The 27,444-nt window shown below is 47.4% G+C and overlaps 1 protein-coding gene across 11 annotated transcripts; it reads left to right on the forward strand.

The window, feature by feature from the left end:
- Positions 1–238: 238 nt before the first annotated feature.
- SLX4 (SLX4 structure-specific endonuclease subunit) lies at positions 239–27,400 on the forward strand. 11 transcript variants are annotated; one of them, XM_064390516.1, is made up of 17 exons: positions 239–384; positions 5,297–5,399; positions 7,091–7,207; positions 7,378–7,769; positions 8,565–8,804; positions 9,557–9,731; positions 11,386–11,601; positions 12,528–12,742; positions 13,418–13,731; positions 15,214–15,493; positions 16,740–16,828; positions 19,240–19,386; positions 20,232–20,401; positions 21,175–23,615; positions 24,495–24,597; positions 24,787–25,215; positions 25,823–27,400. In XM_064390516.1, exons 4-17 carry the CDS (start codon positions 7,403–7,405, stop codon positions 26,181–26,183), a joined length of 5,547 nt encoding a protein of 1,848 aa, XP_064246586.1. In that variant the 5' UTR covers positions 239–384; positions 5,297–5,399; positions 7,091–7,207; positions 7,378–7,402; the 3' UTR covers positions 26,184–27,400. The 11 variants fall into 11 exon arrangements, with proteins under 11 accessions (XP_064246586.1, XP_064246578.1, XP_064246587.1 ...); XM_064390508.1 differs by having other exon boundaries at positions 7,091–7,769; XM_064390517.1 differs by having other exon boundaries at positions 7,091–7,769; positions 16,743–16,828.
- Positions 27,401–27,444: the final 44 nt, after the last annotated feature.

The following is a 27,444-nucleotide window of genomic DNA, read 5'->3' on the forward strand; positions in this document are numbered from 1 at the left end:
AGGTTTTCCTCAGCAGACACCGCCGCCCCGTCGGAGAGAGGCTCCGGCTGTTCTCCGGGAGGGACGAGGGGCACTGTCCCGGACCCCGGGGCGCTGCCGAGGGACGGGAGCGCTCCCCGGCCCCATGAGGGGAATGGAGGGGGGGGGGCGGGCGGGAACGGTCTCCATGACAACCGCTGGCGGGAATCCTGTGCGCATGCGCAGATAGCGTGGAGATGGCCCTCTCACCGTCCCGCCTGCCGGATCTGCGCATGCGCACGGCGCCAGCCGCGAACGGAGCAACACGGCCGGAGCCCCCGCGCATGCGCTCCGGCCGCGCACCGGGGCTCCCCGCCGTGGCGGCGGGGCGCGGGCAGGGCCGCCAGCCCGGGGCGCGGCGGACAGGTGGGTGGGCGGCCGGGCCGCGGCGGCGGGCCCTGCCCGGGCTGGGGCGGCCGGGAGGGAAGCGCTGCCAACAACGGCGGCGGGCGGGAGTGAGTGACGTCATGACGCCGGCGCTTTCAGCGCGGCGCGGCGCCACCTGGTGGTGGGGAGGGGGTGGCGTTGGACCCGCGGCTGGCCTCTCTCGCGCGTTACGTCACTGGTGTGGCGTCGGCGGAATGACGTCACCGATGACGTCACCGGGGCGCACGGGCGGCCCCGTGTGGGGCTGAGGGAGCCCGGGCCCCGCGGGAGCTCAGCCCGGGCGGCAGGGGCAGGAATCCGGGCACGGAGCAGGGCCGAGCTGCGCCGGGTGAGGGGGCGAGGCCGCAGCGGCCGCAGCAGCTCCTCCCTGACAGCCGGGAGCGTTCGCTGGAAGCGTTCAGCGGGCCCGGCTGCAAAGCGAGCTGCTTTGCACAGCGTTACCCGGGAGAGCGGCGCTGATGCGTTTGTTGCTGCTTCCTGAAGCAACGTGGAATTTTGTCTGTGGTTTCCAGGCTCGGGGGCACACGGAGCTGCATAGTCAGGAGGGTGAAGAGGGACTGGCACCCCACTGCCCAAGGGCAGGGTCAGATGGGATTTTGAGGAGAAATTGTTCCCTGGGAGGGTGGTGAGGTGCCCAGAGCAGCTGTGGCTGCCCCTGGATCCCTGGCAGTGCCCAAGGCCAGGCTGGGCAGGGCTGGGAGCAGCCTGGGACAGGGGAAGGTGTCCCTGCCATGGCAGGGGTGGGATGGGATGAGCTTTAAGGTGTTTTCCAGCCCCAGGCATTCCATGGTTCTGTGATGGGCCTGCCTTGGAGGGAGGCAGAGTCAGCTGCTCTAGTGACAGCACTTGGTCCCTGAACCTGCAGACACACACGTGTTTATTTTAACCAGGCAGATTTTAGGTAAAGCCAAAGTTACAGCTGTGCTAAACCACTTTGACTCTAGTAAAGTCTAAAGGCTTTGAACATTGGCTGTTGCTCAGTATTGGCTCTGTAAGAACTCTCAAAAATCACAGACTGGGTTTTGTTTACAAAGAAAGACCCCTGTGAGTTTGGCTTTTATATCTGTTTAAAATACTGTTCTTCCTGTCTTGGTGCCTTCTTTGCCCTTTGGTTTTGGTGCTTGGATGAGAGCAGTGATCTGGACTCCAGTAAAGGTGTGTCAGAGGCAAACTGGAAACAGAAAGAATTGTTACCACAAGCTTTACATTGGGAAGAAAATGGACATCAGGTTCTTTTGACTCTTTGCTTTTCCCACTGGTCAGTTTCCATGACATGCACAGTGTTGGGGGTTCAGTGTAGCTCTTGTGTGTGATTCTAGCTGAGAGCAAGTTACTCATTGCTATGAATTAATGAAGTGTTAGGTGAAAGGTGCATTATCAGGTCAGCTGAGGAAATCCATGGGTTTGAATTTGGTCACCTTTTCAAAGAGAGTGTTCCTCCTGTTTTACAGAAATCAAGATACTTTGTTAAATTTCCCCTCATATTTGGCTTCAACATAATCACAAATCAGAAGACATGATTTTTGGGAAAAAGCCAGCAGAACTGCCCTTGTTGTAAGTGAATAACACTTCAGAATAACACTGCCTTCTTGCAAAGGAATGGCTTGAATGTTTAACATGGGAGTGTTCTTACTTCTCTCTGTTTTCCCTTTTTCATTAATTATTCAGTTCATCCTTTTGCCACAAACATCACTGCACCATTCTTGATCTACAAAACAGCAGAGCTGCTTGACACGGCCACAGTTATCCCCTTGGAGTGGAGTCAGGACCTGGAGGAGGGCACACTGAGCTTTGGAGAATGATGGGCTGTCCAGGGCTTCCCTTTCTTGTCAGCCTGATCCTGGTGCTTGGCGTCTCTCCCAGCTCAGTTCCCAAGGGAAAGAACAGACAAACAGGACAGGCAGAGAGTTGATCTCTGTGGGGTGGCACTACAAGCTGTTTGCAGCTGCATTTGGAAACCTACCTGGCTGCATTTGAATAATTTTAAATGCCTTGTATTGATTTTGTTGGATTTTAATTAATCATTTTGTCCCTTGACACTCCTTTAGTGGTTTGTAGAAGAATTACCCCTCTGATGACACAGAGAGCTCTTGTTATTAGCTGAATGTGGGTCTGGGTTTTTATAAACTCTGTTGATTTGGCTTAATTTTATTATCCCTCTTTATTCACCAATTCCCATGTGAGCCCTTTCTTTGTCAGCCTGGTGTTGAGCTCAGTCTGTGAGATGGGTGTTTACTTCCCTAATTGTCCTTTTTGAAAAATCACAGTGACTTCTGCTTGCAAATGATCTGATTCTGTTGACAGAAACACCTTCAGCAGCTGCTTTTCAGTGTGCTTTGGACTGCTCCTAAAATAGGCTGCTTTCAGCACCATCAGGGGTGGATATTGTGGAAATATTTAGTATTTGCAGGATTAACAGTGCCACAGTTTGATGTAGTGGCCTTGGTAGGTTTACTTCTTGGTTTTCATGTACACCAAAAAAGGTCTTTTTTGAAAGTCCTTAACTCTTTCTGACAAGGTGATTTTATACCTCCTGGTTTTAATATATTGCATTGTTTGTATTCAGAATCCAATTCCATCCCCATGTTATTATTTTACATCTTTGTTTTTGTTACCACTCTGGTTACTTTTCCTTCTCTGAAAACCAAGTGAGTTTTTATCAAGTATCTTTATTGATTTTTGGGGCCTCTACCGAAATGTTTTTATTTGGTCCTTAAAACCAATTGTATTATTCTCTTTAAATTAATAACTTGTTGTTTTCAGTGAAACCAGTTTGATTTTTGATCACCAGCTGCTTCTCTTTGTGATTGATGTGCTGCTGTGTTTGCATACAACCAGGAGCATTTGCATCTGAGCAACTGGTAGTTTTTATTTTTCTCTTCACTTCCCCTTTGTCCTTCCAGAGGAGGTGTAAAGTGAATTTTCTGTTCTGGGACGTGTTTGAGGGACACTTTGTTGTGTAAGTAGTAATTTTAAATTCTGTCTAGAACGTGATAGATTTTTTAGTGACTGTGAAATGCTTTGAAATGCTTTGCTGTATGAGCAGGTGCTGGCAGGGGGAGGTGCAGCCCTGAACAGAAGTGTGAGGACTGAAGGGATATCAGATATGGAAGGGGGTGGTGCCAGATGGACACTGATGCTCATCCCTGCTGAGATTGCTCCTTGGGGTCTCAGTAGGATTTTCCTACCTAGCATTCTCTTGTTTATAGAGCCTTGAATTAATTTCTCATTTCCTATTTTCCACATCTGGTTTTGTTACCCTTTTCTAGCACAGGGAAGCTGGCAGAGAGCAGGACAAGAGACTTGTACCTCTTTGGAGTCGTGTTTTGCACTTACATCTGTTCTCTCCTCACAGAACAAGCCCTGCTCTCCTCAGTGTTAAATTTTTGCACTTTTGCAGCCACAGAGACCCTGCACCGTACAGATGCGGTGTCATGTCTTTATAAAGTAGTGATAAAGGTGTTGGTTGGTGGTGTAGGCCCTAGTGAAGAATCCATAAAAGGATGGAGGATGATGTGCTTTTTCAGAAGTCACACCATTGACATGCAGGTTCTTCTCCCTCAGGAACCAGTAGGAAGATTTTTTGCTACAAGATTTGGTCTTGAGGAATCCCTAGAGACCTTCCAGTGTAGCTGCCAGAAAAAACACTGCAGAAATTCTTCCCTTTTGCAGTGTTTGGTCTGACTTGACTGGAAGTTTTATCAGTGACCCTCAGACCTTTGGCTGCAGCTTCCCCAAAAGGAGAAGAAGGTGATGAAACTTGCAGTGGCAGCCCAAGTGGTGCATCCCATCATCTGCTGCTGCCAGCACTCTCTAATTAGTGGCAGGGTCATCCAGGCCCTGGCAATTAGCTGCCTTCTGAAGCCTGAGGTGAAGCTGGAGGAGGGGTGGGGTGGAAAGGTGGCTTCCTTTGGACTCACTCCAGCAGGTCCATGTCCTTCCTGTGCTGGAGATCCCAGACAATAATTCAGTTGTGTTTTTGCCTCACTTTCTAATGTTAAATAATCCAATTTCCCTTAGCATTTCTTGTGAAGTACAGGAGATTGCTTCCAAGGCGCTTTCCTGGTTTTGGAAGTATGAAGTGAATTTTTTTTTTCAAGATGAGGGATTGAGGAGGAGATGTGCTGAGGCACCAGTGTGGTGCTCAGGAGGGAGAAGTTATCTGCTGTGTGCAAGCTGTGGAGGCCTGCCCAGCACTGATGGGCTGTTGTAGCCACGGTGATGACATGTTCTTGGAGGCTGAAATGGCAGCAGGATTGTTCCTGGAACAGACAGGGAGTGTAAAGCAGCAAGTGAGCAGGCCCAAATGTTGTGTGTTTGAGAGCATGTCAAGGTGGACTGCTGGTGGAAAAATGTTTTCAGGGGTTAAAAGAGAGGCTGCTCTGAAAAGTGGGAGGGTAACAGATGTTTTAGCTGTTTGGGGTTTTTTAAGGGTTTTATGATTTAGCTAAGTAGTTACAAGGCAGTAAATTGAAGGCATGTAATAGGTGCATACTTTTAAATCATAGAATTACAGAATAATTTGAGTTGGAAGGGACTTTAAAGATCATCCAGTTCCACCCTCCCTGCTCTGGACAGAGACACCTTCCACTATTCCAGATTGCTCCAAGCCCTGTCCAGCCTGGCCTGGAACACTTCCAGGGATGGGGCAACCTATGCCAAGGCCTCACCACCCTCACAGGGAAGATTTTCTTCCCCATATCCCATCTAATCCTACCCCCTGGCAGTGGGAAGCCATTGCCCCTTGCCCTGTCACTGCAGGCCCTTGTCCAAAGTCCCTCTCCATCTTTTTGTAGGCTCCCATCAGGTACCTATTGAAATGGTGCAAAGGATCATCAAGAGCAGTCCTTTCAAAATACACTAAATCCATCTTTTTCCCTCCATTTTCCAGGCTCTATCTTTTGTTCTTACTGGTCCTGCTTTCTACCATTTTGCTGATCCATGTTTACTTGAAGGGCACAGCTGGGCTACAGATTTGGCATCTCAGTGAACAGGTAAGTGCTGCTGATTATTTTATTTGTGATTTATTGAGTCCTAAAATCTTCCAAAATTAATTGAATATTATACTGAAAGAAATTGCTTTCAAAACCATTACTTTTTGAGCTCCATAAGCTGGTGCCAAAACTGGTTGTTGGGGGCAGCAATAGCAGCAACTTCAGAACTACTGAGATGTTGAACAGAGTAGGAACCTGTGGGTGTGGAAAGGGAGGAGGAATACAGATAAATTCTTAGTTCTGCATCAGAGGTGTGTCTGATCTGATCTGCCTGGGACACTGAGCATTGATGGCAAATGCCAAAGTGCTGATCTGTTTCAAAGTTTAATATCAGGAACTCACCATAAATAATCCAGCAGTACAGATGTGTCTGAGGAATCTAAAGCCATGTAGGATGTGAGATTTGGGACCTCTCCACACGCTGGCTCCTCCTCAGAAGAAAATGGTCAATTTACAGTTATAACTACCCCAGTGTTCTGTCCAGAAAAAGTAAATTTATGAACCAGCTACATAAAACCTTTGTTTCTCTCTAACAGAAAATTACTTCAAGATTCACAGCAAAATCCTCTGCAGGTCTGGGAGCCTGAGTTTAAAATAAATAAATCCATTAACATCTGTAATTGCTTATAGGAAAGGCTGACCCATGGAAGTGTGTAACCAGCATTCCTCAGCCTCTCATGTCTGCAGCCAAGCCATTTGAGAAAACAATCCCCCGTGTGTTTTTCCTGCTTTTTGAGTCTTTCTGTGCTTTTTACTGGAGTAACTGGACCACAGCTGCTGCCATTCCAAGTGAAACTGGTTTAGGTTTGAAAGAAGTAGGTTTTGGGAGCAATAAAAACCCCTGGTAAAATAGCCAGAACCATAATGAACTCAGGACTAGGAAGAAGGGGACAATGAAAACATGTAAGAATAGAGCTCTAGTTTTAATGTTGCCTGAGAGTCGATGGCATTTCCATCTGGACACTACCCAGTGCTGTTCCAGGTAATCCCTGCCTAGTACTGCTGTTCTTGCTGTAGCTGAAAAGATTAAGAAATTCATTTAAAAATACTATTTATTTAGTCTGTTTACCTCATATATGTGACAGCAGTTTGGGAAACATGATCAGTGCTGTGGTTTATTGAGTACTCAGGGGAAGAATTCAGCAGGAGCAGGAGAGCTAATCCTAAGTAAGCAACTGTGTAAGTAATAGGAGAGAAAAGGTGAACGTGTTTAATGGAATTGTTCTCTGGCTTGTCCTAAAACCCCTTCTGAAATGCCAGAAACTCCATTTATTTACTTTTCCAAATGAGGTTGGCTCTCTTCTCTGAAACTGTAATGTCTCAAAGCAGAGTTTAACAGTCCAGAATCACTGCATGAGCTGAAGGATGGGGTTTTTTCCTGCTGCATTTGCTGCTCTTGTGCTATATAAGTGGGAATGTGTATAACAGAAGGACTGTCTGAATCCAGAGCTCCAAGACAAAAAACTACCCCATAGCAGATACCTGTTTTAAAATCTCTCCTCTCCTTTGCTGATGTAGCTTGAGCATGTCTGTAGTACAATTATAGGGCCACTCTTTGGGGTCAATATGTGCTGTTTCTAATCTTAGTATTTCATGCAAATTCACTTCTTCTTCAGCAATTTACACCTTGTCCCACAGTGCATCTGCCTGTACCATTGTGCATGACCACCTGTTTTGTTTCTTTGTTTAAGGGCTTGCATAATTATCTCTCTGAAGCTCTGTAGCTTACCATGATGATCCTACACGTGCTCTGCACAAACTGAGGTGCCTAACTTATGATCCAGAGAAGAACCAGCTTGTGAAAGCAGGTGAGGTCCTTGGAGAGAAAACATGCTCTGCTGAATGTGAATTAAGTGTGGAGGAATGAACTGTTGGAAGTCTGGTGACCTTACTGGAGTCTGGAGAATGGACATCTCTGAGGGGCTGGAAGGCCTGATGCAAATCTGAACTGATTCTGGTGCTTCCCCCTGCCCTCCAGTCCTCACAGTGTTCCTGGAAAGCCAATGGATGAACAGGACAGTGATTTTAAAGAGTTGTGGGCAAATATTTTGAATGGGGCAAAGAAAAAGGCTGGGGATGCTGAGGCAACAAAGAGGGTTCAGAACAGGCCAAAGAGCACCACAACACGAAGCAAATTAAGAAGAGGCAAAGCTGCTGCTAAGAGCCAAACCCATCATCACTTACCAGCAGTGAAGGAGAAAAACTTACTTCAAAATCTGAGTTCAAAGGAACAAACATTGGCGCACGAAGAAGATGGCGATGCTGCAGCCTGTAGTGGTGACACTGCACAGGGGGATGGAGCAAGAAGCCCTCTCCCTGGCAGCCAGCTGAGCACAGGCAGCACTGAGTGTAGCCAGAGGTCTCTGACAGGTGAGTGACCTGAAACTGTTCAGACAGAAGATAGGCAAGGACTGGAAGGACTCTGTAGCTCAGTGAAGGTTTTGAGACATCCATCCAGAGGGAACTGTAGCACTGTTGGAAGGCTTGCACCTCACACAGGTTTAACCCAGGAGTGGGTTCTGTGCTGCAGGCAGATGTTCCTCAGTAAGGTGAAGCCTTGGTACAAAGTGATTTGTTGGCCAGTCATTATTTACTGGTTTTTGCAGTATCAGAGCTGAGAAAAGTACTCTCAGATCATCTAGAAGCAAGCTCAGAGTATATTGTGGTGCTTTTTCACTCAGTGCTTCATTGTATGGTGACATATTGTTACTGGATGTTGTCAAGGGCAAAAACATTAATGAGTTAGGAAAGGTGTTGGATTAATTAATAAAGGATTAGTCCTTCAGTGCTGTTACACTTGATGTCAGAATGCAGTCACCAGTGATGGAAGTCCTTAAACTGATAAATTAGGTCAGTCAGGAATGGGACATTGTGTGGTGGGACTGCTGGGAGAGCAGGGCTGTGGGACTGCCTTCCATGTCCCTGCTGAAGACCACGCAAGGCTTCCTTAATATTCCTGCCTATAAAAGGGATACAGAGGTCTCTAAATGTCCCTGTAGCACAGAACCCTGATGTTGTTACTGTGGCTACACAAATTGTTCACTTCTCCAAGAATGGCTGTTGCAGAACTGAGCCTGGCTGCTGTCAGGGAAGGAAGGGCCTCCCAGCAGCTCTCAGCCTGTGTTTAAAACTGCCTGGTAAAACTGGTGTTTTCTCCCCCTCTAGTAAATTCTCCAAGTGGCTGTTCCCAGACCACCTTACCCTTCCTTGCTGCTACTCCTCCAGGAAGCTGCTCCTCACCCACGCCCAAGGTGCGGGTGGCAGAGCTGGTGGTGGAGAGAATGCAGCAGTTCAAGAGGGTGGCACCCGAGCAGCTGAAGCACAGCTCGGATGGGAGCGTGCCAAAGGCTGCAGCCAGCAGGGATTTCCCTGCCAGGAGCCAGGAGCAGAAGCCTCCTGAGGATGGTATGTGTCTCCTCTTGGCTCTGGTGTGTGCAGAATGAGTGGTTGCTGAGAATGGTTGCCTGCATCTCAGGGCTTTGTTCCTTGCTGGCCTAGTGGCTTGCTGTGCAAATCACTCCAGATCCCTGAGAAAACTTTGTTAAAGGATTATCCATACTTTTTTTTTTTTTCCCAGCTCTTCTCTAAGGCTGAATTAACCTCATGTAAATTCTAGAGGAATAGTTGTCTTTTTGGAAACAGGTTGAAATTCCAACAGGATCAGTGAACTTGGTTATCCTTCCCTTGGGACAGTGCTGGGCAGCCCCATCTTTAGTACCTCTCCAAGCACTCTCTAAGGTGATATGTTCTGTGTGGATAAATGGAATTCACAGCAAATTTACTCTGGTTGGTTCTTTATACATCGAGTCCCTGTTGGCACTGTATGGACATGAAAATCTGCTGTGTTATTTGATGTATAAAATTCCATATTTTCCCTAGAAACTTCAGCCAAAACTGTCCCTTCATTGTCTCTGACATGTGATGCACTGTGAGTGAATTGTCACCTCCTGCTCCTGGGCTGGTTCAGTCTAGCAGTGTTGGAAGGGAGCAGGTTCTACCTTTCCTGGTGGAGATCAGGTGTGAAGATGCAAGAGAAAGATTGCAATGGATTTTTGTGTGTCTGGTTTAATATGCTAATAATGACAAGTGTACCAGTTTCTCACCTTCCATACAGGATTTAGTTTTCCATCTCACATCATCTCTGCCTGCTTTGCCAGATACCCACCATGTCCCATCCTTGGATCACGACAGTGCTCTGGCTTTGGCTCTTCAGCAGCAGTCCAAGGAGGAAGCCCTGGCAAGCCTGGAGGATGCAGGCTTGTTCTTCTGTCAGATCTGCCAGAAGGATCTCACAGCCATGAACACCCTGCGGCGGGAGCAGCACGTCAACAGGTCAGACAGCAGCAGGATCTGTCCTTCCATCCAGCCCCCAGACCCCTCACTCAGCCCAGCCATGGAACAGCTGGGAGCAGGGGTTCTGCATAAGGGTCTTTACCTTTAAGGCTTGAATTGAGGAGTCGTTTTGGTGTGAAAGCAGAGGCTGATTGCCTTGTCCTGCAGGGCTTCTGCATGTGTGTGGCCAGGCCAAACCTGCTTTCATTAGCAGTGAGGTAGATGAGCTGCCATTGCAAAGGAACTTGGTGATCTTAAAGGTCTTTTCCAACCTTAATGATTCCATTAGTGATGACTCCTTAATGCAAATTTTGAGATTTACTGATTTCAGCCAACAAAGTTGTGTTTGCTCTGTTTTGCTAAAATTTATCTAAGGACATCTGGTATGTCACTGTATCTGAGCTCTTTGCTGAGGGAAATGTGATGCTACTCAGGGAGATGACTCAATTGAAATTACTGCCCTTCATTTAACAATTTCTTTTAGTGATAAAAATCAAACACAATATATTATGTACAGACAACTCTCTGGAAATTGAAACTGTGGCTTCTGTTGACAGAGTATCAGAAACACATTTGAATGACTGTAAATTGTTAATTCAAGCACTTCCATGTAGCAGGAGTGATGTAAATTGTCCAGTCCTGCATCATGTTACTGACTGGCTCTCATTGATCAGCCTTGTTTGCACCTGCAGCTTTCTGGGTTACTGTTGTTTCTGTTTTCAGACAATTTGTGCTGCTTGAAAAAGCTACAAAACAGTGACAGTGCTAGATATGTTTTTTAGAAAGTCAGGCTTTCTGAACTATTAACATGTAATCATGTGTTGAGATTACAAGGTTATATCAGCCAGGGATTTTTTGATAGCAGCCTTCATCCCAAGAGTGAAGCTGTAGATGGGCAGATGCACTGACACACCAGTAATCATCAGTGCTGCATGGTGTCTTAGCACAGCCCTGTGTGTGTCCTTACCTAATCAGGGAGTGACTTTTGTAATAGGTCCTGCAGATCCAGGATTTCATACCCTGAATCTCTTTGGAAAGAACAGAAAAATAACAAGTACAAATTTTTATGTAGTTTTGGCCTGCCAGAAATTATTTGAAGCTCATCATGCTGCACTCTGGAGCATGGTGTCAGTTAGCTGCTCCCTTTTCTGTTAACAGGGCTTCATAAGTGAGCTGGAATGTTAAAATGAGTGCAGGAAGAGGGATTAGGTGATGGGCACACATGAAGTGTGTTGTTCAGAGAGGCTGTGGACTCCTTATTCCAAGAGATTTTCAAGGCAAGGCTGGAGTAACCTCTTTCAGTGGAAGGTGTCCCTGCCTATGGCAGGGACATGGATCAAGATGTCCTTTAAGGTCCCTTCCACCCCAAACCATGTGGGATTTTATGATTCCAAAGTTATTCACTGCACTTGCCTTTGAGCAATATGTTCTTAATGTGCCTCTGAGACCATTATCTCCATGTGACTGTTCCATGTGTGTTCCTCACAGTGGTGGGTACATAGTTCTTGTTCCTTTGGTGGATGTTCATGGCTGTTACTGATATTAGAAGTGATTGTGCTTGCTATTATAATATCAATATTAATATATTAATGGCTTCAGTCTTAGCACAGACCCTTCAAAGTCTCCATAGGTCAGCTTTGCCACTGTCTCCCAGGTGTCTGGACGAGATGGAAGCAGCAGAGACATCCTCCTCCAGCAAAGCAGTGGTGCCTGAGTGTCCCATCTGTGGGAAGCAGTTCCAAAGCGCGCAGAGCCGCCTCAGTCACCTGAAGCGCTGTGCTGTGGAGATGGAGGTGCCTCCTCACCTGCTGCTTCAGGCAGTGCAGCTGCAGCTGGCCACGCTTGGTGATGCAGCTCCTCAGTGTCCCAGGTAAGCTGGGAGGAAAAAAAAAAGATGCTGTGTGTTCCTTTGGGCTGAGAGGTGTTGGAGGTTGGGAAGAACAATGCAAGGCTGACTCACACACTGAGTGAACCCTGAATCCAGAGCAGATCAAGTAGAGCCATGACCCAGTGAGGATGTAGCAATCAGTTGGAGAAATAATCTGAATTTCTCTCAGAAGAGGTCAGGCGGTGGATGACTTTAAAAGCCAGCTGGCAGGAGCAAAATGGGGAGTAAATAACCATGCAGTGATTTGTTAGAATGATTTGTGTTCTGTGAGGCAATTGCTCAGTAAAGCTGAATGGGTCTGTTTGAGCTTCTGGAGAGAACTGCAGAGTATGAGTGTGGAGCCTTTCCTGAGATCTGTGGAGCCAATGCCTCAGCTCCTCAGTTCATGGCTGTCCTGAGAACATCCTTTCATCCTGAGCCAAAGAGGAAGCAGATGTGATGTTTTGGAATGTGCTTGGTACAGAGCTGCTTGCTTGAATTTGAGCAGAATCTTCAGAGTGCTCCAAGTGGTGCCTGAGTCAGTTTGTGGAGGGGCTCCTAAGTCCTCTTGTGCCAAAGAAGGACCATTGCCTGTTCCCAGCTCAAGCAGAGGGGTGGGAAAGCATTTTCTGGTGATCTGGTTTTCTCCCTGCTTCAACGTGTTTGTTCCCCTTTGGTAGAAAAAGTCATTCAAGGTAGAGATAGCAGATGCTTACATCCCAAAATCAGACTTCTCTAAATTGCTCTAAATTCCATGAATGATAAATCCTTTGCTCTCTGCTAGGAAAGAAAGTACTGAATGGTTTTTATTATGCTTGACATGGGAATCTCTCTGAGCAAATGGAACAGCTGCTCTGGAGTACTCAGTGGTTGTTGTCTCTGATCCAGCCACATTAACTGGGGCTTGCTGCTGCATTCTTGGGTTTCAGCAATCAGCCCAGCAGGGCAAAGCGGAAAGGCCCCTCCAACGAGGACTTGAGGAAAACACAGAAGAGGGCCAAACTGGAGCCTAAGGATGAAGATTTGCAGGTTGCCATGGCAATGTCACGCTCTCTGCTGGAGCAAGAAAAGCAGGAGCAAGCAAAATCAGTTACAAATGTGAAAGCAGTGGCTGCTTTCCCAATCAAATGGAAGCCAGGATCAGGTATGTGTTACAGCAAGTTAGTGTCTGAGGCTGTTATTGCAGGAGTAGCAGGGCTGCTCTCCACCAAAACTTCCCTCTTGGATACAGGAGGAATGACAGCCCTGTTTCTGGTTTGTTTAAGCTGTCAGAGCTTCAACAATATGCAGTATCCAGATGCAGTCAAGAATGACAGCAGGATGTCCATGGGTTTCAGGAATCCTGTGCTTTTTTTCACTGATTTGTTGTTTTGGATCTGTAAAATAGTCTTAAGCTGTTGTTTCTTGTAAACTGTGGAAGTGAGGAGAAATAATATGAAAAGATGATTGCTATTTCTCTTTTGCTAGTCCTCCTGCTGCAGCCTGGATTAATGCAGCTTTTTCAGTGTTATCTCATATCACTTTGTCCTTTCTGCAGTGCCATGTGTGTTCAGTACAAGCTGCTGAGCAGGGCCTCACCATTCCAGAGTGCAGAAGGGTTTAGAAAGGCAGACAGCTGCCTTTGGGGAGAGGGGAGAGAGCTGTCCAGAGGGGAGACTTCACTCTTCACAACCCTGCTTCTGCCCATAGGTGCTCCCTGCTGGATTTGGGGTTGGGCATTAGTAGTCACTGATTGCAGCACTGAAGAAACTGCTGTGTTGATCTCCTCTGCCCTGTGTGTTCAAATCTTTACTTACTTGGGTTTTTTTTATTTTTAAAGAGAAAAAAAGGCGTAGGAAAGGCACCAGTGCCCCTCCACCTCTGCTGCTGCAGGACCCAGAGAAGGTCCACAAGAGGATCCAGGAGAGAGTAGCCATGATGCTGACAGAAGAGGTGGAATTCCCTCCCACCCCTCAGCTGCCCACTAGTAGGATTCTGGAGGATGAATCTGAAACAGCAGCCTGGCTCATGCCATTGTGCAAAGCCAAGAAATGCTTCTTATGGAACATCAGTGCTCTGACAGGACCCTGTGACCCTGAGTCATTCTACACTGCAGCCTTAACCCCTCCAATTGTACCCTGGAAGCCTGTGCAGGTGGGGCTCTGTTGTCCTTGCTCTGCTATGTGTGTGCCCTATTGTTGATACTTGCCCTTCTGTTTCTTGATTTGGAATGTAAACCAGTGATCCCCTCTCTCTGCACACTCACTGCCCATGACCTGCTCTCCCCATGTCCCCAGTCAGGTTTGAGGATCTTGAACTTTCATTTCTGCCTTTTGGAGAGGAGAACAAGGTTCGTGTTACCATGGGTTTTGAGCTTTCAGAAAGTAAAAGGGATGGGAACAGAGAGTACTGAGTAAAGGGACCCCATCCTCCTCATTGTGCCATTAGTTTGTCCATACTTACAGCAGCTTGGCTCTTGTTTTTGTACTTGGCACTTCTTTCTGGTCAGTTCTAGTGTGAACTTTGCCCATCTTGCACTCAAAAAGGACTGGGGAGAAAAATTTAAACTGAAACCTGATATTTGCTAGCACAGAGAAGGTGGGAGTGCCTGGAGTTGTACAGCAAAGCATTTGCACTCAGGTTCTCCCTGTGCATCCCACTGCCTCCTGCTGCATGGGAGCCTTGGTCTAGCTCTCAGTTCCTCTCTTTCATTTTGGTTCCATCTGGACATGCCTCTTCCAGTGCTCTTTATTTTTATAAAAAGTGCCCACAGAAACAGGCAAAGCTCTCTCAGTCTCTTTTCTCCAACAAGGGTATCACTTCTCTTTCTTCCCTCTTTCTTCCCTTGAGGAAGTGTTTGGTGCTCCTGTTCAAAATCTACTGTGCATATTTAGGTGCTTTATTTAATACTTCTTCCCTAGTCAAAGCCCAATGTTTCTCTGGCTTGTTGCAGGTTGAGGCTGGAGAGGAGGGACTTCATTCTAGGAAGTTTTGACCTTTCATTCAAGCCAGAAACTGCCAGAAAAGTTTAAAAATAAAAAGCAGGAAGGTCTTTAAAATCATGGCAAGAGTGTGTTTTTCCTCTGATTCTTTCCATTCACAGAAATGTCTGAACTATTTTTACGTAGAAGTAAACAAGCAAAATTATTTTTTGGAAAATGAAGACCAAACCTGGAAAATACCCAGTCCAAGGTGAAAGTTTGATTTAGTTACATGTAACTGCAAAAGCACTTCAGAACTCAGAACAGAAGCACCTGGAGAGCTTCAGCTGTGACTTTTGCCAGGAGCTCCAACTATAATTAAATATTTAGATGTTGAATTGGGAGCATTTTCCCCCATCCTTTCTCCCTGCTTGGCAGATGCCTGCACAGACATGCTCCTGCAGAAACCAACTTTTCTGCATTTTCCGTTGTAGTTTTCTTTCTTCTGTTCAGAGCTGTCTTCATCTCTGGAGATGGACCATAGTTCTTCATAGAACTGCAGAGAGCTGCTCCTCAGAATCCCCTGTACCTGGGCAGTGCTCTGTGATCCTTCACAGAAGTTTCAGGAGTATGAAGTAGGCACTGTACTCTGAGCTTTGCAAATACATAAAACAAGTCCTTATTTATTGGTCTTTTTTCCTCCTCACTTGATCAGAATAAGCCAGAGAACCTTCAGCCATTGGTGGGATCTCATCAGCCCAAAGTACCCCAGCAAACTCAGCCTGACCTCAGTTCTCAGGAGCCCACTTGCACAAAGGTTGGAGGCCAAACTCCTGATGAATCCAAGCCAGGCCCTGAAGGAGATGGGCAGCTTTTATCCCCAAGCCAGAAGGACATTCAGACCCTGCAGGACCTGGTGGAGCTGGCCAGGGAAGGACTCACCCTTACTCAGTGGAACCTTGACACTGGCCATGTTCAGGCAGCAGAGCAGCCAGGTGAGTTCTGGCAGCTTTGTGAGCCCTGCCCTGGTTCCTTCAGCTGCACAGAGCTGGGCTGGGTCAGAGAGCCACAGCAGCACCCACAGGTTGTTGGTGTTGATCCAAGAGGTGATACTGTGGGGGCACATTTTCCTGCAATGAGATGTAGATACAGTCAACCTGATATTCCTGAAATGATTCCTAAATCCCAGTTTTTAAGAGAATTTCTGGACAGCAGATACTAAATTTTATTTTAAAATTAAAGAAATCAAAGTATTTTCTGCCAGGAGGGAGCCTGGATGTGTTCAACAGCTGGAACAAAATCTTTATTCCTCCTTATCTTGGGCATACAAGAGAGCTGGAGAGGGACTTTTCACAAGGACATATAGGACATGGGGGATTGGCTCCAAACTGAAATAGGTTATATTTAGATTAGATACTGGGAAGAAATTGTTCCCTATGAGGGAGCTGAGTTCCTGGCACAGGGTGCCCAGAGCAGCTGTGGCTGCCCCTGGGTCCCTGGCAGTGTCCAAGACCAGGTTGGACAGGGCTTGGAGGAACCTGGGGAAGTGGAAGGTGTCCCTGCCATGGCAGGGGTGCCACTGGATGGGCTTTAAAGTCCCTTCCAACCCAAACCAGTTTGTGATTCCATGATTCTACCTGGACAGCCTTTCTGTTCTGTGCACTGTCTTTTCAGGTCTTGAGACAGTTGGATGAGAGATGCACAAGAGGGATGATTTTGTGTTGGACCTCGATTACACAAACCTGGAGTTTATCTGTGCCTACTCAGGGTTGAAAAAATGCAACACCTGGAGTTCCTTTGTGGGCAACTCTCTAATGTCCCCACTCACAGTTGCATGTGGTGCACAACTGCACATTTTGAGGGCAGTGGAACCCCTTAAAGTGCTCTGGCTCTTCAGCAGAATCTGTTGTGTCTCCTGTTTATCTGTGAAAGAGAACATGGTTCCTAAGTTCACCTGTCTGCATTTGCACTTGGATATAATTCTCCTCATTCCCCTGCTAAACTGCAGCAAATGCTCCCTTGAATGTATATAAATAACAGTGAAATGGTGCTTAGGTACCCTCAGCCTGTCACAACCCTGGGCCAAACCCTGCAAAAAGCCATGAGGGAGAGGCTGAGCCTTCAGCCCAGCCAGCCTGGTCATTGCAGCTGGCACAGCAGGGATCCTCTTAGGAGTTCTCAGATCATTCTGTCTCACAGGGAAGTTGTATGTGATTTGTGATGTGCATTTTCTTCCCTGAGGAGAAGAACTGACTTCCAGTGATCCCCCACTTAGTGGCTTTGTGCCCCCACCCAAGAAGAAGAGCCTCCTCAGGAGCAGCACAAAAAAAGTAAGGATTACCTTTTTTTCTACTCTTTATATATTCATCTATAATAATTAAAAACTGTTGCCTTTTTGCAATTCAAAGAAGTGTGGAATATTTCCCATTCCTGTCTGTGGAAACAAAGTGGTGTTTAAGTTTCACAGTGACTTGAGGGTTCCTCATGGGCACAGGTGAGATCAGCACACCTGGGCTGTTCCATCCATGCCCGTGAGAGCCTGGGGCTTTTTCAGTACTTGTCCTACCTGCTGAGAGATTATTTAAATGCCAGGAAACAGAAGGCCAGGCTGTGCAGGTTAGGGAGCTGTAGCACTGAGAGTGTTTGGGAGTGGGATCATAATAAATGATCATGCCCTGAAAGGAAGTACATTTTGGTGCTGGATAAATTTTGATGCTCTGACAACACACTTTCATATTGTGCTTAAAGGATTAAGATACTTCTAAAAGGAGACAATTCCTTGAGGTGAGAATTGGTATTCAACTTGAGGATCCCAGCTACTTGGTACAGAAACTCTAGATATTCTTTGGGAGTATTAAAAAAAAATTATCCTTAGCAGGAAAATGCCTTGTTTTGTTTTTCTGTTAAACCAGAGGCCTTTAGCAATACAGAAACTGTTCTCACAGTGTTGTTGAAACTCAGTTGCTCCCAACAAAACAAGCATGGTCTTTTTTTCAGTCTGTTTGTTCCCATTATAGTTTTCCTGAGCCAATGAAGTGTTGTTGAAGAGCTGGGTTGCTGGAGTGGGAGAGATTTGTGCTTTATATGAGCACAAACAGTGTAACCCTGTAGAGCAAATGCACTCACTGCATTGGTAACAGGTCCCCATGCTGAAGACCCCTGGTCACATCAGTGGGGTCCAGTCTCAGGGGCCTCCTCAGCAGGAGAGAATGTTCTGGTGTGTTCTCAACACACAGCTCATACCTGCTCACATCTACCTTCTGACCAGTTTCTTTGCCTTGCACAGAGAATGGAGCAGCCAGGAGGTTTCTGGCCTTGTTTAATTTCCCCATTCCTGATTGATAATTTTAGCACCAGCAGGAAAGCTGCTCTGGGCTCGCTGCCTGGAACGTCACATCTGGAGCCTGTGTTTGCTGGCAGCCCCAGAGCAGCCTCACAGGTATCCCACCTGCCAAGAATAAGAAAACAAGAGGAGTCAGATTAGTTTCCAGACTGAGTTTCCTGTCTTCCCTTTGGAGATCAGTCCACAGCACTGCCACAACATGCAGAATGTTCCCTAGCCCACCTATGAAGGCTGGGAGGAGTGTTCTGGTGTGTGCTGCTAATTCTTACTGGATGGAGCGAGTCGAAAGGTTGGCTCTCCCCAGCCCACTGCTAATGTAGAAACCTGCTAAGAAAATTCAGAGCTGTGTTGTTCCAGGTGGAACTGCATGTCCAGCAGATGTTTCCTGGAATAAAACTTGCAGTTCCTCAGCTCTGCAGTAGGTTTGAAAAGCACAAGGTCAGTGATTAGGGTGTCAACCATAAACTGGTTTTCATGTGCAGTTAGGCAGTTTCTCAAGCCAGCTGTGATCTGAGGGTGTTTCACAGTTCCCTGAAGCACTTCAGGGCCACCTCCAGAGCTACAACACTAGGAGGGATGTGAGTCTTCAGGAGATTGTCTGGGAGCAGCTCCAGAGGAGCTGTCTTGCCATCTTTGCTGTCTTTGGCAGCGTACCCCAAGCCTGACCTTAATGTCACCATAACCAGCCACAGGTAACTCAGCCCTCCCCAGAATTCTAGCCAGGGGCTCTGGAATGATAATAAAAGTTGTGTTTCTTTTTTAAAATGGAGTAGAATTTACAAAAGAGATTTCAGTGGCATGCTCATAAATTCCTTTGAACTGGATGCCTACATTAGTTTTATTCTATGGGGGCCCCATGTTGCAGAGCTGTTTTTCTCAGCTGTCATTGCCAGACAGTAAAAAGAGAGAAGAAAGGCTCATTACCCCTTCCTGCATCATCCTCTTTCCTCTTATCCTGATTTTAGTGAATTGAGTTCAAGTGTGTTGAAGTGGAAGTTACAGTTTGCTAAAATTGTGGTGGGAGGCAGTAGATGAAGAGGCCAGCTGTAGGCTGTGGCTAGACCACAGCAGGAAACATGCGGTGAGATCTGAGGGTGATAATGTGCTGTGACACAAGTACAGCAGAATACAACACAATGCCTTTCTCCACAATGGGCAGGCTGTGAAAAAGTAGAGGAAAACAGAGCAGGAATGTCTGTTAGACTTGTCTGCTTGTCCTGTGGAAGATCTGAAGTTCACAAAGCTGATGATTATCTTCAGGAGGCAGAGGTGGTATGTCCAGGCTGGGCCCACAGCACAGCAATACTGATAAAGTGGGTTACTCCCTTCTTATTTTTCTGGGAAAATGTTTGACATCTGTAACCTAACACCTGTCTTTGTGTTCCTTCTGTGTCCTAGTCCTCTCTGGGGCTACTGGCTCAAGACTTTGGTGCCATGGTGAACAACCCCCACCTGAGTGATGTGCAGTTGCAGGTGGACAGCGGGGAGGTTCTCTACGCTCACCTCTTTGTGCTGTACGCGCGCTGCCCGGCGGCGGCTCAGGCTGTGAGTGCTGCTGGCATTGCTTCTGCTCCTGCCTGGGAGAGCCCAGGCTGCCCCATCCCACAGCCAGCCAGTGCCAAAACCAGCACACAGCACTGCAACTGCCTCAGGACCGCAGTGGTGTTTCAGCTTAGGAAACCAGAATAAATCCTGACAAACTGGTGAACGATGTGCTACTTTATCGTGTTCAGGGAGGCTATGGGGAGCCAAGGATTCTTGCATTCCACCCATGAGCAATGAAGGAAGCTTTCAAAGTGCTTCTTGCCCCTGCATTTTTGTCCCTATGCAAGCACAGACTGCCTTGTCCCTCTTAGTGTGACTGCCTGTCACCCAAGCTAGGAAGTGTGAGCAGGGAATGGGAAGTTTCTGGGAACTACTTTAAAACAGTCTACTCAGAGGTTTTGTCACTCTTGCTTTGGAGGTACCTGCACTGACTACTTTTTGCAAGGCTAGTGAAGGAATTATTATGTTCCCAGTTCTTATGTTCTTATGTTCCATTTTAAGCTGAATAGCTCCCAGCCTGCTCCTGTGCAGCTTCCAGGTAAATTCAAAACAGATCTCATTAAGCTCATACAGAGAGGTGTAGATGTAAATTGGGCTGGGAAGTAATTTGATTGCAAAACTAAGTGGCGAGCTCTAAGACCACCTTTTATACCTGTGACTAAGGCAAGTAGTTAAAGTTAACAGCCATAGGGTCAGAAAGGACCTGGCCTGTCCCATAGGGAGCTCTGCGTAACTGCCCACCTTGGCATCCTGGTCCTGGGGCTGGGCACGAGTGATGGGAGCAAGGATGACTGTAGGTGCTGTGTTGCTTCATCAGCAGACAGACTTTGCTTTGCTTGGCCCAGGTGCACAGCGAGGGGCTGCTGGTGGAGGAGGACGGGGCGGCGCCGACGCGGCGCGCGCTGCTGGGCGATGTGTCGGCCGAGGCCGTGGCTGCCTTCCTGCGCTACCTCTATGCTGCTGACACCGACTGCCCTGCTGGGCTGCGGCCCCAGCTGCAGGCTCTGGCTGCCAGGTGAGTACCCTGAGCATGTTTTGGACCTCCTCAGGCTTTCAGCCACACAGACCCCAGTTTGAGATCTTTCATTGCAGTTTTAGGGGCTTACAAATTCCATGGTCCTTTGCTACATCTTCAATGGAGCATGCCTGTAAGGACATCCTGCCCTTGAAAAACTGTCTGAGATGTTCTGTGTTCATATCTGCTCAGCAGACTTTGGGTGGGTTTTGTCTCAGGATGTCTGTTGGCAGCTGATGTTGAAAATGATGAGCACAACTTCTGTTATGTGATTCTCACTTCATCTGAACAACACTTGTGGAATGTATTGGATGCTCAGGCTTTAATGTGTTGTGTCAGCCATGCTCTCAGTCGTGGTCCTAGGCATGCACTGAGAGCTTGAAACAGAAGCAGTTGCTGAGATATGGGTGGGACATGGTTGGGGCTTGCCAAATGTGTATAGAGAGGTGTCCTGTCACTCAAAAAAGCCAGGAATCTTGCACATGGCAGATATTAACCAGCCCCAGCCATTCCATAGGACTTTCCCATTGCCAAGGGGATTTCATATAGTCAGTCTCAAACACAGAAAAAGAAGAATGTGCCTGACACTTTCATGTGAGCGACACCTGGAAAAGGGTGTTTGGAATTTTAGGAGTACACTGGAGCTTGTACATCTTAGGAAACTCAACATTCTCATGTAAATTCCTTACAAAGCTCACAAAAGTGATCTAACAGCCAAATGGTGAAGAAATACTGGAGGAGGAAATACTAATGTTATTATTGTATCCTTGCAGGTTTGGTGTGAGGGAACTGATGGCAGAGTGTGAAACCAGCACTGGAGAGAGCCAGGTGTCCTCTGGAGTGGATTCAGAAGATGATCTTATCTCTGTGAGGGATGATGAAGATTGTGAGGACAGAGCTGAGAACTTCCAAGACCTCTTGAAGTCAGTGTGGGTGGGTGAAGATGAGGAAGAAGTAGCTATGCTGAGCCCTGAGTGCCAGAAGGAGGATGACAGTGAGGTGGGAGAACAAGAGCTGGAGGAAATCTATGAGTTTGCTGCAACTCAGAGGAAGATGGCTCAGGGTGAAAGAGAGGTGAGCGAGGGAACAGACTGCAGTGACACTGAGGCAGTCCAAGGTACAAACCAGCAAACTGAGCAGGAAGAGCTAAAGAGACCTGAATCTGCTTCACTAAGCAACAGCCTCGAAGATCTGAGGGATGGCAACGGTGTGGAAAGATCTAAATGTGACTTCTCTGCACAAGAAGAGAAGATGCAGAATATAAACAGCTGCAAGATCATGAATGATCCACAGACCTCTATTGTGCCTCACCAAAGTAAACCTCAGAAATGGGATGGAACTTCCCATGGTGCTAATGAAGGAGGGGCTGTTGAGGGATGTGAGGATGTGAAGGATTCCAGGTCACCTCAGGTCTCACATGACAAGGCAAATCACTGTGAAGAGCAGTTTCCTGGTTTCCAGGGTGATACTGATATAAATGACAGCTATGAACGTTTGTTTTCTGCCTCTCAGGAGTATCACTGTGAGCCTTCCCCTGTGAAAGTTACCAAAGAATCAGGAAAGTTCTCTAGTGAAAAACATGTTGGTCTTAATGATTCACTTCTGTTCAGCAAGTCACAAAAAGACTGCTCTCCATGTAAGAATGGATTTTGTAGGAGTCCAACTCCCCAGCCTTACATGTCCCTTTTTCCTGCTCTTGGCTCTTCACCTGCATCTCCAAAATCAGAGGGAAAGTTTGCCAGGGAACATGTGTCAACAGCAAAGCAAAACAAAGAGGAAAAATCATTGCCATCTTATGAAATACACTCCCAGAAAGCCAAGGAGCTGGGTGCTGTATCAGAACATGAGATCACAGTTTCTCCAGCAGAGCTTCCTCACAGTGGATCAAACAAGCACACACATGTCCCAGTGTTGTCATCAGCAGGCAGGACTCAGGATGCTGCAGCTCAGGGGATCAAGGGGGGTGATGTTATTGTTTTATCTTCTGATGATGATGAAATGGAGTTACAACAAGGCAAGAAGCTGCCAGAGTCTGACTCTGCTCTGAAGGAAATGGAAGTCCCTGGGCACCTGAAGTGTACAGACATGGAACAAGGTCCTGAGATACCAAAACCTGACCATAACTCATCAGTCCCTGAAACAGAGCAGAGATCAGCCCAGGTCTCATGTGGCAATACAGACGCAGTGTGTTTAACTGGTGATGTAAAGGTGTCCCCTGAATTTCCTCTCAGCAAACAAACAGGTGCTTGTACAGAGATCAAACAGAGTCCAAACCCAAGCCCTGGGAAGAGGCTCAGTAATGAAATGTCTCCAGGCACAGACAGCTCCTGGCTTGTGCCAGGAACACCAGTTCTGAGCAAAAGCAGAAGCTCCTCAACACAGACTTCGGTCACAAGTATTAATTTTTTAAAGGGTCCAGGATCTAAACTCAGCACAAAGAACTTAGCAGCAGGTAATGGTAACCATGAAATGGCTGGAAATTTAATAAAAGTCCATGAAACAACATTGTCAGACAAACATTTGCCTGTGGAGAACTTGGCAAGTGGAAGGAGCCCACCCAGCAGCCCAGCAGCAGAATCCTTTTCCAAGAACCCCCTTCCAGTTTCTCCAGTAGATCCAGTTCTCCTCTCCCCTGGCCACACCAACACAGAAGGCAAATGTGCCAACATCTCAGGTTTACCCACACTGGTGCCTCCGTGCCAGGAGCAGCCACTGGAAGGTAACATCAGTGTGGTTGAGCTGGAGGACAGCGACAGGGAAGTAAGTCTGCCTTCTCTGGGTAGCAGTGTCCTGCTGTGTGAGGAGCCCCCAGTCCCTGTTGATGCCTGCTGGCACATTGGGTATCTGTCACCAGCCAGAGGTGACAGCCACGACTCCAGCCAGGTCAGCCCTGCAAAGAGCAGCGTGGCCAGCAGCCCCAGCCCTGGCTCTTGGCAGGGGCAGGGGGAGAGCCCAGTCCAGGTGCAGGGAATTCAGGGCAGCACCCCTCTCCAAGGAAGTCCTGCTGGCAGGAGAACAACTTTGCAGTGCCCTGAGAAGAGCCCTATTGAGCCATGTTCATCAGTGGGCAGCAGAGCCAGTTACCTGGACTCCAAAATCTGGGATGACTGGAATGGAGAAGAGAAGGAAGATGAACTTCCAGAGATTCTTCCTCTGTCTCAGAGGTTGGCAGCTGCAGCAGGGGCCTGTCAGACAGATCCTGTCAAGACTCCTGGTGAGAGCTTGTACTGATACTAGATTTATTGGGCTAGGTTAAACTGCTTTTATTTTAGTGATTATCTTTCCTGTGATGCACTCGACATACTGAAAGAGTCTTTGGGCTTTCTGATGCAAAACAGTTGGCAGGGCCAGGCACAGAGAAGGTGCAGGCGTTTGCTGTGGGAAAGAGCCTGTCTAAATGTGGGATTCCTGGAGTGTTTCATTGCCACCAGTCCTTTGGTAGTGACAGTACTCCTTGCAGAAGCTGTGGGTTCGTGGATAGAGAAAAAACAACCAAAGCAGAATGAAACACAGGCCTGCTTGCCAGTGGACTGATGTAACTGATATTGCAGTATGTAATTAAATCATTATGCCATACTAAATGATTAGTTTAAGGGGTGATTAGAACACGATGTGTGAGACTGGCTGTGCTTCACAGTATGAGTAAACTGGTATAATTAAATCAACATCTAACTGCAGACCCCAGTAGCTTGATTTGCTCAATTTTGTTATGCATCAAGACTCTGTTAGAAAATTTGCTTCCTGGGAAAAGGACCACTGCACAGAATTCAGTAAACATGGTTTTAACTGCTTTCTAAATGTTGCCTGTTCTAACAAAGCCCTGGATGGCCTCATTTTCAGATGTGACCTATGTCCCAGTTTAAACTGTTTTCTGATGTAAAGTCGATGAAAACCAAGTATCCCAATTAAGGGGGGAAAAAAGTGCTGACTATTCTATCCAATATGAAGCTGAGTAATAATTAAAGCAGCTAATAAGGAAGTATTAAACAATTATTAGATAATACTAGATTTCTGCCACTAAGAGGAGAAGTTACCAGCCATTTTAAGTCCTTTGTGTACTGATTCTCATCACAGTAATTTCATTCTGCTGCAGAACCTTCCTGTCAGGAGAACAACAGGTCCCCCAGCACTCCAGTGACACCCATGCCAGCTTATTCCATCATGGAGACCCCGCAGCTGAAGAAGGAGCTGAGCAGGTGAGCATTACCTCCCCAGGCAGGCAGTGTGAAAGAAGGGGAGCCATGGTGAAGCTCCAGCCAGTGCTTTCTGAGGTCACATCACACTTTCCCAGCTGCAGTTCCTGGCCTGAACCTCTTGCTGGGCTGTGACAATGGAAGGTGCCGCGTTACTGTAACCTCAATTCCCACCTTCTCTTTCTCTTTCAGATTCGGTGTCCGTGCTCTCCCAAAGCGCCAGATGGTGTTGAAGCTGAAGGAGATATTCCAGTACACTCACCAGGATGGAGACTCTGACTTTGAGGATGAAATCTCCTATTCCCAGCCCCTCCCACAGAAGTCCCCGAGGCAGCCCAAGGCAGGCGGGAATCGCGGCGGCGCCCCGAGGCTTGTGGGCAGGAGGAAACAGCTTGGCAAGGCTTCTGCAGGGCTCCCTAGGGGTGAGGCTGATGGGGCATCCCATGGAACAGGCTGTGCCGCACTCAAGGACAGAGCTAGAGTGACACATCACCCAGAAGGAGCCAAAGAGCAGGAGATGCCATCTGAGTCCCTGGCAGCTGATGGCGAGGAGCTCCCGGCATCCCAGGAGTCGGCACGTTCTTCGCTGGATGGAAGTGACATCTCCTTTGGTTCACAGAGGTGAGGCAGTGCAATCCTAGACAAAACACTCAGGGGTGCAGGACAGAGATGAGGTAGGAATGAGGCAAACAGAGGTGACTGTCCCTGTGGCCTGTAGTTGCCTTGCCACCTCCTTGAGTGTGTCAGGTGGAGGTCAGCACACTCCTACAAAAGAAACAGGCTTTGGATTTTCAGTCTTAATTCCCACTGAGCTATTCTCAGAACATAAAAGGGCTGCTTATGAGCAAGGCCCAAATCTGCTATCCCTGGTCTGCAGGTCAGTGACATGGAGCACTCCATGCTGCCTGAGAACCTGCAGCTGGAGTTGGGAGAGAACAGCACAGCACCCCTTGGCAGAACCTGCCAGGAGGGAAGAGCCAGGAGCCAGAAATTCCATACAGCTCTGGGCTGGGTGAGCTGGACCAGCACTGTCCTGGCTGGGATAGGAAGTTTGCAGAAGCTCTGCCATGTTCTGCCTCATTCATTTTGTGGGTGCTGGTAGTGCAGGGTCTGTGATCCCACAGAGGGAAGTCATAGGGCTTCACCATCAGGGATTTGGGGAGCTCTGGTCCTGTTCTTTTTGGCCTGTTCTTTCCTTGACATCTGCTCTGTTTTGTCCTGCTTTTAGTTCCTTTGTGAATGGATTTGAAACCTGTGCTTTTACATCTGATGAGGAGGAAGAGGAATTTCCAGCATCTCAAGCAGCAGCTCGGGAAGAGCAGAAGCTGGAGGCAGTCAGGTGCTACATCCGCTCAAACACGGCCCTGTACAACAGGATTCTCTTCTACGAGCCCATCGAGCTGGCTGATCTGCACGCAGAGCTCAAACAGAATGGCATTAAAATTTCCAAGGCAAAGCTGCTGGAATTTCTGGATTCTCAGTGCATCACATCTACCATGGCCAGAGCCCGGAAAGAGCAGGAGCAGAAAAGGAAGGAGAATAAAAAACGGAGAAGGCGATACCGAGTGAAGCCCACCCCTACCCTCTGAAACTCGTGTGCCTGGATCACTGCCAGGCTGGAAAAGCCCCTTCCCAGCTGCTGCTCCGGCAGCAGGCGATGGGTGGAGCACTGCTGCTCCTCGTGGCCTGATCCTGGGTGACATCCTGGAGAAGGAGCTGCACTCCCATTGCCAGCCCCCTGCTCCGATGGCACAAACGCCCCATGGCTGCCCTGCCTTCAGCACTCAGCTCACCTGCAACCTCTTTTCACCTAGTTTGACTCTTGTGCCTTTTCTTTAAGTTTTTCCAATAGATCTTAGGTCCCAAACTTTTCTTTGTGCTGGTGCTTCCCTCAGTGCCAGGACCTATTCCCTGGATTTGGGCTGAGAAATGCTTCACCCTTCACGTTTCAGGATTCAGTCCACTCTGTCAAGTGCTGTCTGTTTACACCCCTGTGACTTCCATCTTCACTTCTTCAGCACAGTTTGCACTGCTGACTTTTAAGGCAGGGAATGCTGTGGAAATACATAAAAGGCTTTTTTTTCTTGATTCACTTGGCAATCTCTACTAAAACCCTAAATCTGTGTTTCTGAAATAGCTGCAGAACAGGGCAGGGGTTTGTTCTGTTCCCTTTGTGACACCTCCCAAAAGCACCCCTGACACCTGATGTCACGGGAAGGCGCCCAGCAGACATGTCTTTAAGAAAAGTGACCACTGGAACTTTTCAGCACTTCTCACAGCTCGAGCTAAACCCACTGCCTGGATTAGTCCCATTGCCAAACTGGACTGATCACAGGTGTAAAGTGTCTGGGACTTCTGGAGCAGTCTTGGATCCTAAATTGTTGACCTTCATAACAGCTTCTGACTTCTGTCTGTTCTGGCAGTTCTGAGTGTGCAAAGGCTCACTGAAAAACAGGGACAGAACACAAAAAGAGGGCAGATTTCTAGATATCTTTGTATATTTGGACATAATTTTTTTTATACAGAATCTGATTTTTATTTATATTATATACAATAAACAATTTAAATCCTGTCCATTCTCCTATGGAACAGTTAAACAAACACAGGATTGTATAGAAAACATGAACTTTATGGAACTAGACTACTCTTCCCATCTTGGATTAGGGCGGTGTGAACATGACTGGGAAGCCTATGGCTAAAAAACCTAAACTTGAACTCTGAAAAACTTCAACTGGGGGTGGAGAAGACTTCGGGGACACCTGTTTTCCTAATAACTGAAATAAATGGGCAGGAGATCTTTCTCCTTTTTAATGCCTTTATTAAGAAGAATCAGCTCAGGTGGGAAGAAAT

This window comes from Passer domesticus, chromosome 15 (genome assembly GCF_036417665.1).
Source record: "Passer domesticus isolate bPasDom1 chromosome 15, bPasDom1.hap1, whole genome shotgun sequence".
NCBI lineage: Eukaryota > Metazoa > Chordata > Aves > Passeriformes > Passeridae > Passer > Passer domesticus.